The 13,328-nt window shown below is 46.1% G+C and overlaps 2 protein-coding genes across 8 annotated transcripts in view; one reads left to right on the top strand and one right to left on the bottom strand.

The window, feature by feature from the left end:
• The window catches only part of LOC140918467 (uncharacterized), a 36,150-nt gene that overhangs the window by 17,842 nt on the left and 4,980 nt on the right, over positions 1–13,328 (top strand). For 5 of the 6 annotated variants that reach the window (XM_073362925.1, XM_073362927.1, XM_073362928.1 and 2 more), the window contains 5 exons: positions 748–945; positions 1,856–2,406; positions 3,755–4,034; positions 8,087–8,303; positions 9,832–9,974. In XM_073362925.1, coding sequence (XP_073219026.1) covers positions 748–945; positions 1,856–2,406; positions 3,755–4,034; positions 8,087–8,303; positions 9,832–9,974 — 1,389 coding nt within the window. The remainder of the gene's footprint in view (positions 1–747; positions 946–1,855; positions 2,407–3,754; positions 4,035–8,086; positions 8,304–9,831; positions 9,975–13,328) is intronic. The other variant, XM_073362931.1, reaches the window with a different exon arrangement.
• LOC140918468 (uncharacterized) overlaps positions 1–13,328 on the bottom strand; it is an 80,704-nt gene that overhangs the window by 12,384 nt on the left and 54,992 nt on the right. The gene's annotated exons all lie outside the window — the stretch shown is intronic.

Raw genomic sequence — 13,328 nt, forward strand, 5'->3', positions numbered from 1 at the left:
CTAGGCTTTCTTTCTAAGGCTTCCTCTTTGATGTGCACTGGGGACCATGTTATGGCTCTGCCCAAGTTAAACTGTGTGGCAGCAGAGGTCCCACTGAGCTTACCTCTTTGTAGTGAACATTCAGACCAGCCTGTTGTTGCAGTAGAACAGAACCATGGAGAGCTGAGCCAGCTGATATGATTTCATGATTCATAGAATATCAGGGTTGGAAGGGACCTCAGGAGGTCATCTAGTCCAACCCCCTGCTCTAAGCAGGACCAAATGCCCAATTTTTGCCCCCGATCCCTAAATGGCGCCCTCAGGGATTGAACTCACAATCCCTGGATTTAGCAGGCCAATGCTTAAACCACTGAGCTATGATGCTGACCACAACTCCACCATCAGCATAGACAAGGAGAAGTTGCATTCAGCTTGCCATGGTTAGACCCTGCTGAGGGTCCAAACCTGGCTGCTGTTGGGCAGCTGTCAGAGACTGAAATACAAAGAAGGGGGTGGTGACAAAAGGGTGCAGACTATGTCTGGGTGTTCCATGTGGGTTCAATCATAGAATACACCTCCAGGCTGGTGGAAGGGCTGTGAAGCCCATTGGATGCTTGCATCACTTCAAATTCTGTGGCTAAATTCTACCACTGCCCTGGATGGGAGTGGGAGGTGGGGTGGTAGAAGATGTACTGACAAGCTGTGGGTCGCTTCTAGAGAAGGGGTGGCTGTCGTGAAGCCAATGCACCTCTCTGCTTTCCTCTTCAGATCCTGTAACAACATGCCGGGGCACAGAGCTTGTATTCACCATGCTCCTGATTGCCAAATCAGCTGAGCAGCTGAGCAGCCTGGTACAAGCCTTCACCAGCTTCCTGGAGAGCCCCAGGGCAGCAAGTTTCAGCAGCTGGAATGCCACAGTGGAAAAGGCCTGTGTCAAACATGCTAATGTCACGGCATCTCCTCCAGGTACCTGTTGTCATTCTGATCAGGGAAAAGCGGACATCTGAAGTCGGACATGCATCTCTAGCTCCTTCAGAGGGATTCCTTTCCATGCTAGTTGAGTGCGAAGTGTGTGACATTGCCCTAATTCTGCCCCTCTCCATCCAGTTACTACCCCCATTATATCTTGTTGCCTTGGCTAAACTGACATGCCCTAGTGCTGTTGGTTGATGAGGCTAAGGGTGGGCAGGGAATGCTGATGTCTCTTTGGGGTGTGCTGGAGCATTTCATAGAGGAGACTACGTGGCACTTCATTCTTTATAGGCCAAACCCAGGGGCCATGTGTGCCTTGAATGTATTCACACCCACTTACTAACAAGTGAGGGAATTGCTGTTGGTGTACCACAAGGAGCCAGAGGAAGGATTTAGCGATACTCCTGTAGTGCCTTGGTGCTTGAGTTACCCTAACTTGGAGTTGGTGGGCTAACATCTTGTACAAGGGGTAGTATGCCTCATGGGTGGATGAGTAGGGGAATCTAGGCTGCAGTAATGCAGGGACTGTCTTCTGTTCCTTGTTTGTACGGTGCCTAATGCAGTGGGGCCCTGAGCCCTGGGAGGGTTCCAGAGGGCTACCTCAACAGAAACACATAAGAGTCAGAGAGAAGAGATGTGCTGGTGATGATGACACCTAGCTCTTACATAGCACTGTCATCATATCAGCCTAGATTCTCTCTGTCCACAGACTCCCCTCTTAATTTGTCTCTGTGTCTTCAAAGCAAATTAGAGGCACTACCTACCCTTGCCCAGCCCAGGTGCAGCATGAACAGGTACCTGGTGGTGTCTAATGGGATTGTCCATACAGTGCTGTACCCTATCTAGCTGCAGGAAGCAAAATGCAAGCCAAGTCTAGGGTGATGGTATTTTTTCACTCTTAAAGGTGCCTCATCAGAGGGGACCAGTGAGCCACCTTCCCACGCAGCCGAGCTGCTCATCAATGAGGTGAATCCAGACAATCCGGGAGGCCAGGAGGATATGGAGTACATCGAGCTGCTCTACACTGGGCAGACACATTTTGACCTCCGTGGTTATTGGCTGGTCCTTTATAACGGCAAAAACAACCAGGCCTACAGGGTGGTGAACCTGACGGGCTACTGTACTAATGAGCAGGGCTACTTCCTGGTGGGGAGTGCATTGGTGACCCCAAGTCCAGTGATTGTTCTGCCTCCGAACACCATCCAGAATGGGGGGGATGCTGTGGCCCTCTACCACAGTACCACGTTCATCTACAGCGTGGGCATGGCTGTGACTGAGGCAGGTCTGGTGGATGCAGTGGTCTATAAGTCCCGGGCGTCTGACAGGGCAGATAAGCTGCTCAAAGTACTGACCCCAGGGCAGAATATCCTGTATGAAGATGACTCCCACAGCAGTCAGGATGAGTCTCTGAGCCGGTGTAACAGCCAGAGCCCCAGAGTCCACAGCAGCTTCCAGGTAGGGGACAGGAGCTGTTTGGTCTCCACTGGGTGGGTCTTAGCTGTGTTCTAATCAGCCTATCAAGCTGACATATGGCTGGGTCTTCATAGACACTTGTGTCTATTGTTTGTGCCCTCTGGGTTAGACTATCTCTCACTCACACTCCTATTCCCTCTACTAACCATGTGATGGCTCCACACTACACCTTATCCAAACAAAGGGCTTCAGACTAAGCAGCTAAATTACTGCCAAAAACTGAGATGTTGCCAATAAACAAGCACAGTCTCAGCCTCCATGGTGCTGAGGATCTTAATGAGTAAAAGTGATTCCTCAGCTGACCATAAATGAGAAGAAAACTTGGGTTCTAAAGTTCTGACCCTGAGAAATCCTGGACTACCCCTCTGAACTGGGTCCCAAACGCACAAGGCATCTTCTCCTCTTGGAAAATCGGACACCAGGTCACCTTTCATGTTCCAGCCTCTCTGGTGCATATTGTCCAAAGTGCAGTACAAAATTTACCATCCATTGCACCCAACTTCCTTTCAATTGAAGGAAACATTTAAAGGGACATGCTCAACTGGAATTGGTTGAATTTGGTGCCTTTCTTTTTAATCCCTCTTAATTTTAAAATTTCTAGTTTCTGACAGAGACCCCTTTAAGCAGCACACACCCCTTTAAGCAGCACACACCAAGTTTTTATCAGATTCCTTTGATAAAGCTTTGTAAGGATTTTCTTTTCCCTTGCTGATGTTTACAAGGGTCTTTCAAGCAGAGGACTGGGCAGGCCTAAAAGTCAAACATGTTCTTGAAGCAGGTAGAATGTTCACAGCAGCTGGAAGGAATCGCGCTAGCCAACAGCACAAGGTCCTTGGACACTGCCATCTGTAGTTATTGAGGGATTTGTGGAGAGACATTCAAGCCTCCTATTCCAAGCAGACTTAGTACAAAGGGAGGGGACTATGTGGCATGGAGAGGAGATATGAGCGAAATAGTGACCTCTGATGGTTGGGAAAGGAAATGATACTGTGGAAGGACACTTGTCCAAAGGACATGTGCAGACCCAGCAGTGCAACTGGGGGAGAGACAATGGGGCATCTGGTGGTGGTTGTGAGAGATCTCAAATAGGGGTACCTGAAAGAAGATTGTGGGGAGGAGCTGCTGCCTTCAAGCTTGAAAGTAAAGCCATCCATTTCTTGAGCATAGGACATACCTGTGCTGCAGGGTCCCATTGCAGGTGGGGAGTCAGATTGCAGTTGTATGGGACTGGAGAAATCCAATGCTGTGAAGAGAGGTGCCGCCACCTAAACAAAAGAGGATAGAAAGGATCCCTCCTTCCCTCACAGCCTGGTGTCTCTGTCTCTGCAAGGTGACTACAATAACACCATTCGGGGAGAATGCCTGCGCCAACTCCTCAGCACCATCTCCCACCGCCCCCTCCTTTCTAATCAACGAGCTGAGCATGACCAACAGCACCGCCTCCTACCAGTTCATTGAGCTGAAGGGGAAACCTGGAGCCACCCTGGGAGGATACACCCTGGTGTTCTTCTCTGGGCAGGATGGCAAAGCATATGCCAGCATCCCACTACGGGGCACATTCGGGACCACGGGCCTATTTGTGATTGCACCGTCAGGACCGCCCAGGCCTGGTAAGGCTGACAATAGAGTACTGCATACAGGTGCTTCCTTCACTCCCACACTGAGTCTAGAGTTGGGTTTTCTTCTGTGGGTGAAGTCCAGAAGGCAACTTTTTGGGAGGCAGATGGCTGGAGACTGAGTGGCTTCAGCGTTGGGGGGATGGGTAATGGGCTATGAAGCCTTGGATCTGCAGGGTGCTAGTTCCAATATTGCCCATGTCAGTAGTGTTTATATCTCAGCTGTAGCTCATGAAAGCTTATGCTCAAATAAATTTGTTAGTCTCTAAGGTGCCATAGATAGCTGAGTTTGTGATGATCGGGAGAACCGTATTGTGACTTGCCTGCCTGGTGTGAAGGTTGTGGATCTCTCGAGGCATCTAGATAGACCTATGTGTAGAGCTGGGGAGAAGCCGGTGGTCATGGTACATGTAGGTACCAAGGGTAGGAGAGACGTCCTGGAGGCCAAATTTAGGCTGCTAGGAAAGAGACTGAAATCCAGGACCTCTCTGGTGGTATTCTCAGAAATGCTACCAGTTCCACGTGCAGGGCCAGGTCGGCAGGCAGAGCTTCAGAGTCTCACTGCGTGGATGAGACGATGGTGTAGGGAGGAGGGGTTTAGATTTATTAGGAACTGGGGAAACTTTTAGGATAGGTGAGCCTCTACAGGAAGGATGGGCTCCACCTACACCAAAGTGGATCCAGACGGCTGGCACTTAACATTAAAAAGGTTGCAGAGCAGGTTTTAAACTAAGAGATGGGGAAATCCGATTGCTCTGGAAGCTAGGTTTTAGTCAGGAGGAGAGGATGAAAGAGAACAAAGTATGGGCCAGATCAGACGAGAAACATTCACATAAAGAATCTGATACATCAGAAAAGGGCAGACAAATAAACAGTGACAAGTTTTTAAAGTGCTTGTACACAAATGCTAGAAGTCTAAATAATAAGATGGGTGAACTAGAGTGCCTCGTGTTAAAGGAGGATATTGGTATAATAGGCATCACAGAAACCTGGTGGAGTGAGGACAATCAATGGGACACAATCATTCTGGGGTACAAAATATATCGGAAGGACAGAACAGGTCATGCTTGGGGGGGGAGAGGGAGTGGCACTATGTGTACAAGAAAATGTAGAATCAAATAAAAATCTTAAATAAATCCACATGTTCCATAGAATCTCTATGGATGGTAATTCCATGCTCTAATAAGAATATAACAGTAGGGATCTATTATCGACCACCTGACCAGGACAGTGATAGTGACGATGAAACGCTAAGGGAGATCAGAGAAGCAATCAAAATAAAAAACTCAATAATAGTGGGGGATTTCAATTATCCTCATATTGACTGGATACATGTCACCTCAGGATGAAATGCAGAGACAAAATTTCTTGATACTTTGAATGACTGCTTCTTGGAGCAGCTGGTACAGGAACCCACAAGGGGAGAGGCAACTCTCGATCTAGTCCTGAGTGGAGCACAGGATCTGGTCCAAGGGGTAACTATAACAGGACTGCTTGGAAATAGTGACCATAATATAATAACATTTAACATTCCTGTGGTGGGAAGAACACCTCAGCAGCCCAACACTGTGGCATTTAATTTCAGAAAGGGGAACTATGCAAAAATGAGGAGGTTAGTTAAACAGAAATTAAAAGGTACAGCGACTAGAGTGAAATCCCTGCAAGCTGCATGGACGCTTTTCAAAGACACCATAATAGAGGCTCAACTTAAATGTATACCCCAAATTAAAAAAACACAGTAAAAGAACTAAAAAAGAGCCACCATGGCTTAACAACCATGTAAAAGAAGCAGTGAGAGACAAAAAGGTATCTTTTAAAAAGTGGAAGTCAAATCTGAGTGAGGTTAATAGAAAGGAGCATAAACACTGCCAAATTAAATCTAAAAATGTAATAAGAAAAGCGAAAAAGGAGTTTGAAGAACAGCTAGCCAAAAACTCAAAAGGTAATAAAATGTTTTTTAAGTACATCAGAAGCAGAAAGCCTGCTAAACAACCAATGGGGCCCCTGGACGATTGAGATACAAAAGGAGCATTTAAAGATGATAAAGTCATTGCAGAGAAACTAAATGAATTCTTTGCTTCAGTCTTCATGGCTGAGGATGTTAAGGAGATTCCCAAACCTGAGCCGTCTTTTGTAGGTGACAAATCTCAGAAATTGTCACAGATTGAAGTGACACTGGAGGAGGTTTTGGAATTAATTGAGAAACTTAACAGTAACATGTCACCGGGACCAGATGGCATTCACCCAAGAGTTCTGAAAGAACTCAAAGGTGAAATTGCGGAACTATTAACTATGGTTTGTAACCTGTCCTTTAAATCAGCTACTGTACCCAGTGACTGGAAGATAGCTAATGTAACGCCAATATTTAAGGAGGGCTCTAGAGGTGATCCTGGCAATTACAGACCGGTAAGTCTAACGTCAGTACCGGGCAAATTAGTTGAAACAATGGTAAAGAATAAAATTGTCAGACACATAGAAGAACATAAATTGTTGCGCAAAAAGGGAGATTTTTTGTAAAGGGAGATCATGTCTTACTAATCTATTAGAGTTCTTTGAGGGGGTCAACAAACATGGGGACAAGGGGGATCCAGTGGACATAGTGTACTTAGATTTCCAGAAAGCCTTTGACAAGGTCCCTCACCAAAGGCTCTTACATAAATTAAGTTGTCATGGGATAAGAGGGAAGATTCTTTCATGGATTGAGAACTGGTTAAAAGACAGGGAACAAAGGGTAGGAAGAAATGGTAAATTTTCAGAATGGGGAGCAGTAACTAGTGGTGTTCTCCAAGGGTCAGCCCTAGGACCAATCCTATTCAACCTAAAATGATCTGGAGAAAGGGGTAAACAGTGAGGTGGCAAAGTTTTCAGATGATACTAAACTGCTCAAGATAGTTAAGATCAAAGCAGACTGTAAAGAACTTCAAAAAGATCTCACAAAAATAAGTGATTGGGCTATAAAATGGCAAATTAAATTTAATGTGGATAAATGTAAAGTAATGCAAATTGGAAAAAATAATCCCAATTATAAATACAATATGATGGCGGCTAATTTAGCTACAACTAATCAGGAGAAAGATCTTGGAGTCATCGTGGATAGTTCTCTGAAGACGTCCACGCAGTGTGCAGCGTCGGTCAAAAAAGCCAACAGGATGTTAGGAATCATTAAAAAAGGGATAGAGAATAAGATGGAGAATATCTTATTGCCCTTATATAAATCCATGGTGCGGCCACATCTTGAATACTGTGTACAGATGTGGTGCCCTCATCTCAAAAAAGATATACTGGCATTAGAAAAGGTTCAGAAAAGAGCAACTAAAATAAGTAGGGGTTTGGAACGGTCCCATCTGAGGAGAGATTAAAGACACTAGGACTTTTCGGCTTGGAAAAGAGAAGACTAAGGGGGGATATGATAGAGGTATATAAAATCTTGAGTGGTGTGGAGAAAGTGAATAAGGAAAAGTTATTTACATGTTCCCATAATATAAGAACTAGGGGCCACCAAATGAAATTAATGGGTAGCAGGTTTAAAACAAATAAAAGGAAGTTCTTCTTCACTCAGCGCACAGTCAACCTGTGGAACTCCTTGCCTGAGGAGGTTGTGAAGACTAGGGCTATAACAGGGTTTAAAAGAGAACTGGATAAATTCATGGAGGTTAAGTCCATTAATGGCTATTAGCCAGGATGTGTAAGGAATGATGTCCCTAGCCTCTGTTTGTCAGAGGGTGGAGATGGATGGCAGGAGAGAGATCACTTGATCATTACCTGTTAGGTTCACTCCCTCTGGGGCACCTGGCATTGGCCACTGTCGGTAGACAGGATACTGGGCTGGATGGACCTTTGGTCTAACCCAGTATGGGCATTCTTATGTTCTTACGTTGCAACCTTCTAGCAAGAGTATTAATGGTTTTATCTGACTTCTCTGTGTATATGCCATGAGACATAACAGGGAGGCATCAATGAAATCTGCTTCTCCTTGCTCTTGGCTTGTCACTTTGCTCTGCCTAAAGTGTCCTTTTGCTCACCAGTTTATCCCCCACTGTTTTCAGATCAGCAATTGCCATTTATCAGGAATGCCCCATCTGTTAGACGTGGCTCCAGCGCTGTGGCAGTGTACAACAGCCGTCAAGCAAGAATTCCTGTTGACATGATGGTGAATCTAGAGAACCTGGTGGATGCTGTGGTGTACACATGGGAATCTAGCACAGGCAAAGGACAGCTGAACCGCCTCGGCCCATCGCACTTTGTGCCCTGTGCGGAGGAGAGGTGACGTATTTTCTGGCTTCAAACATGTTATGAGCCTTCCATTTTAAAAGTCTCCAGGTTTTCTGTGCCTGGAGGCTCCGGCTGGCAGAAGATGGAGCTGCAAGAGCCTTGAGCATTCTACCTTAATACCCTCCAAACAGGAAAGTAATGAGAATTGTAGAACTGAACAGGATGATACAATGGAGAATGTAGTATAAGGAACAATAATGCTCTACCAGGTGTAACCTGATGTCTTTCCTCCCTTAGAATAAAAAAACATGATGAGAATGAAGTCATATATATACTGATTCAAAGCAGAATGAAGCCATAAGTCTCGACCATGCTCAAACTGCACTTATGATATAGCAAATAATAATGGAAAGCAAACTGTTAAAGAAATGAAAGTAAAGTAAAATGATTCTCAAACATCAACCCCTGATGAACAAGTTCTCTAAAACTTAATAGAAAAGAAACCAATAGGATTATTTAGTAATTAAGTAAAATTTTCTATCTTTAAGAGTAATTTCTATAGAATCTCATCTCTGCTATAGAATTCTATAGACTGGGCTTAGAATTTTATACACAAGTATCCTATTCTTGATTTTAAAATGTTGTAGTTTTTTTTTTTCATAAGGGATATTTGTTGCATCATATGGAAGAACACAAATCATTGTAAAACTCAGAAAATAATTATCAGCTTTGGCTCTTCCCAAACCCATTGAAGTAGTTCTTAAATTTCAGCCAAAAAGTGGGTAAACTCCCACTTCTTGTTCATTGAAATGCTTTGCTGCTTATGTATTTGTCAAGGAAAAAGGAGATGCTTTAGAAAAGTGGCACTGAAGTCCTCTGCCTCTTGAAGGGTGTGTCTGAGCCACTGGCCATCAGCCTGCCAGGCCTTTCTGAGGCACTTGTTTGTAACTTAGTTATCTGGTTGACTTCCTGACAATAATATCTGGCTTGCACTGCTTCTCTTTGTGGTAGAAAAACATTCTTTTTCATCCTGGGGAGAATAGACATGCAATGTTGCCAAGCCTTGCAGTTTTGTTCTGAGTCTCTGAGTGGGGGTGAGCATGAATGTGAGAGTGTGTAAAAGTTTCTAGTCCTGGGGGGTGTAGAGAAACAGTTGACCCCTAAAGGCTCAGAAAACACTCCAGACAGCAAATGATCACTCCAAAATGAAGGTGTTTTTTGAATAATCTCATTATTTTTTAACACTGGAGGTTGGCCATATTGGGGTTGTTACCTCACTTCCAACCAGAATCAAGCTGTCAAAAGCCAAATAGCCTTCCCTATGGCCAGAGACTCTCAAATATTCTGTTCCCCATCAGGGTCAAAGCAATTAGTTAATCCTGTCTCTGGGACACCTGCAAAAGCTGATTAAAACACCTTCCACAAACATGCCTATCCTAGCAAGCCATCCGCCATCTTGGATGAGCCTCCCTCATTGGCAGAAGCTGGAATTCTGAAGGGGAGGCTGTGGCTTGAGTGTCTTAAAGAAGCCCTTGAAATGCTATATTAGTGAGACTTGACTCATTTCTCTTCGGGACAGGCCAGTGTCTCTGAGCCGCTGCTCCTGCTGTGATGTGAGTGCTGCGCTGGCGTATGCCATCTCAGACCCTACACCTGGCTGGGAGAACAGCTGCCCCCTGAAGTCATTTGCTGTGGATCTTGACATGTGCCTGCTGACACCCAGTAAGAGGAGCTATCATCTCATGTGGTGTGGGGTTGGGGAGAGGCCTGGACTGATTTGAGGGGAAATACTTTTGCTGAGTGTCCCTCCTGATATGGACCAGACGGTGTGGAGAATGAATGCATTAGCATGAATGGACTAACAAGGGATGTGAAGGGTAACAAGAAGGGTTTCTACAGGTATGTTAGCAACAAGAAGGTGGTCAGGGAAAGTGTGGGACCCTCACTGAATGGGGGAGGCAACATAGTGACAGATGATGTGGAAAAAGGTGAAGTACTCAATGCTTTTTTTGCCTTGGTCTTCACAGACAAGGTCAGCTCCCAGACTGCTGCACTGGGCAACACAGTATGGGGACGAGGTGAGCAACCCTCAGTGGTGAAAGAACAGGTTAAGGACTATTTAGAAAAGCTGGACATGCACAAGTCCATGGGTCCAGCGCTAATGCATCCAAGGGTGCTGAGGGAGTTGGCTGATCTGATTGCAGAGCCATTGGCCTTTATCTCTGAAAATTCGTGGTGATCAGGGGAGGTCCTGGATGATTGGAAAAAGGCAAATATAGTGTCCATATTTTAAAAAGGGAAGAAAGAGAACCCAGGGAACTACAGACTGGTCAGCCTCACTTCAGTCCCCAGCAAAATCATGCAGCAGGTCCTCAAGGAATCCATTTGAAGCACTTGGAGGAGAGGAAGGTGATCAGGAACAGTCAACATGGATTCACCAAGGGCAAGTCATGCCTGAACAACCTGATTGCCTTCTATGATGAGATAACTGGCTCTGTGGATATGGGGAAAACGGTGGATGTGATATATCTTGACTTTAGCAAAGCTTTTGATAATGTCTCCCACAGTATTCTTGCCAGAAAGTTAAAGAAGTATGAATTGGATGAATGGACTATAAGGTGGATAGAAAGCTGCCTAGATTGTCGGGCTCAATGGGTAGTGATCAATGGCTCGATGTCTAGTTGACAACTGATATCAAGCGGAGTGCCCCTGGGGCCAGTTTTAGTCAATATCTTTATTAATGATCTGGATGATGGGATTAATTGCACCCTCAGCAAGTTCACAGATGACACTAAGCTGGGGGGAGAGGTAGAAACACTGGAGAGTAGGGATAGGGTCCAGAGCAACCTAGACAAATTGGAAGATTGGGCCAAAAGAAATCTGATGAGGTTCAACAAGGACAAATGCAGAGTCCTGCACTTAGGAAGGAAGAATCCCATGCACCGCTACAGGCTGGGGAACCGACTGGCTAAGCAGCAGTTCTGCAGAAAAGGACCTGGGGATTACAGTGGATGAGAAGCTGGATATGAGTTAGCAGTGTGCCCTTGTTGCCAAGAAGGCCAACGGCATATTGGGCTGTATTAGTAAGAGCATTCCCAGCAGATCGAGGGAAGTGATTATTCCCCTCTATTCAGCACTGGTGAGGCCACACCTGGAGTATTGCATCCAGTTTTGGTCCCCCCACTACAGAAGGGATGTGGACAAATTGAGAGAGTCCAGCGGAGGTCAACAAAATGATTAGGGGGCTGGGGCACATGATTTACGAGGAGAGGCTGAGGGAACTAGGGTTATTTAGTCTGCAGAAGAGAAGAAGGAGGGGGATTTGATAGTCTCAAGTTGCAGTGGGGGAGATTTAGGTTGGATATTGGGAAAGACTTTTTCAGTGGGAGGGTAATGAAACACTGGAATGCATTACCTGGGGAGGTGGTGGAATCTCCTTCCTTAGAAGTTTTTAAGGTCAGGCTTGACAAAGCCCTGGCTGGGATGATTTAACTGGGGATCGGTCCTGCTTTGAGCAGGGGGTTGGACTAGATGACCTCCTGAGGTCCCTTCCAACCCTGATATTCTATGATTCTATGAAGAGTGAGGGGGGGATTTGATAGCAGCCTTCAACTACCTGAAAGGGGGTTCCAAAGAGGATGGAGCTAGGTTATCATCAGTGGTGACAGATGACAGAACAAGAAGCAATGGTCTCAAGTTGCAGTGGGGGAGGTCTAGGTTGGCTATTAGGAAACACTATTTCACTAGGAGGGAAGTGAAGCACTGGAATGGGTTACCTAGGGAGGTGGTGAAATCTCCATCCTTAGAGGTTTTTAAGGCCTGGCTTGACAAAGCCCTGGCTGGGATTTAGCTGGGGTTGCTCCTGCTTTGATCAGGAAGGGATTGGACTAGATGACCTCCTGAGGCCTCTTCCAACCCTAATGTTCTAATTTTCTATGATTAGTGCACCGTGCCAGCATGGACTGTGATGCACTAAGAGATGAGGTGGGGGTTCATGCTGGTGATGGGGCCCCATGCCACTTGGCCCCTGGGAGTGTCAGTCCTGTCACTGGTGGGGTGGTGTTGATAGGCAGGGCAAGGTATTTAATTCCAGGCACCTCTCTAATCAGCACTCTGTGGAAAGGCCATTTGCTTTTCAGCAATGACAGGAAATCCCCCGTCATGTCTCTCTAGTGATAACTGGGGTATAGTCAGGGGCACCAAAAGCAAACCACCCTGTCCCAGCTCAGCAGGTCTAACTGCTGCAACAGGAACAAAGTGTTTGACGTAACCCTAACCCCTCAGAGGTTGGCGACAGCGCATAGGAGAGTGTCCTACAGCTCTGCTGCAAGAGACTTGTCAGGAACTGGACTATGTTCAATGGATTTCCATGTCTCTGGCTCATTGTGGTGCCTCTCACCCGGCCAAATAATCCATTATTTCAGCAGAGTCTTAGCCAGAGCCTGCTTGGGGAATGGGTGGAACTGCTTCCCCCTGGCTGTGGTCAGACAGCTGCCTCAGTCCATCAGCCCATTGGGGAGCACGGCTTTCCCCTTCCCCTATCTTGTGCAGTATTTCCAGGCTAGGAAGCTTGGGACTGGAGTTCTAATCCCCTTGTCTTGTCTTGTTTCATTGCCACTAGCACCTAGGTTACCATGGGGTTAGGGAGAATTCGGTAAAGCTGGCGTACAAGTCTATGGAAAACCAGAAAAGAGGCCCACATACAGGCAGAAATATCAGATATTCCTATAAATTAGAAACCTCCTAGGGGAAAGGGAGTGAAGCTCCTTATGAATCTTGGCATGAGCCCAGCCATTTGTGGTGACACGCGACTGTAAATCCACATCAACATCTCTGCTATGTCTGGCCTGTAGAAAATCCAACTCTCATCCCAGTCCCTGAATTCAGTGGATCCATAAACGCCATGGACAAACTCAGGCCAATACGAGGAGGGTGGAATCCCCTCACAACTGCTCTGCCATTTTGTCCTCTTCACCCTCTAACTGTGGCTAGTTCCAGGACCTCCCATCCAAGTAGTAACCAGCCCCAACCCGGCCCAAGGATGAGATCAGTGGGGTAGGAGATAGCTCAGTGGTT

Source organism: Lepidochelys kempii, chromosome 10 (assembly GCF_965140265.1).
Source record: "Lepidochelys kempii isolate rLepKem1 chromosome 10, rLepKem1.hap2, whole genome shotgun sequence".
Lineage (NCBI taxonomy): Eukaryota > Metazoa > Chordata > Testudines > Cheloniidae > Lepidochelys > Lepidochelys kempii.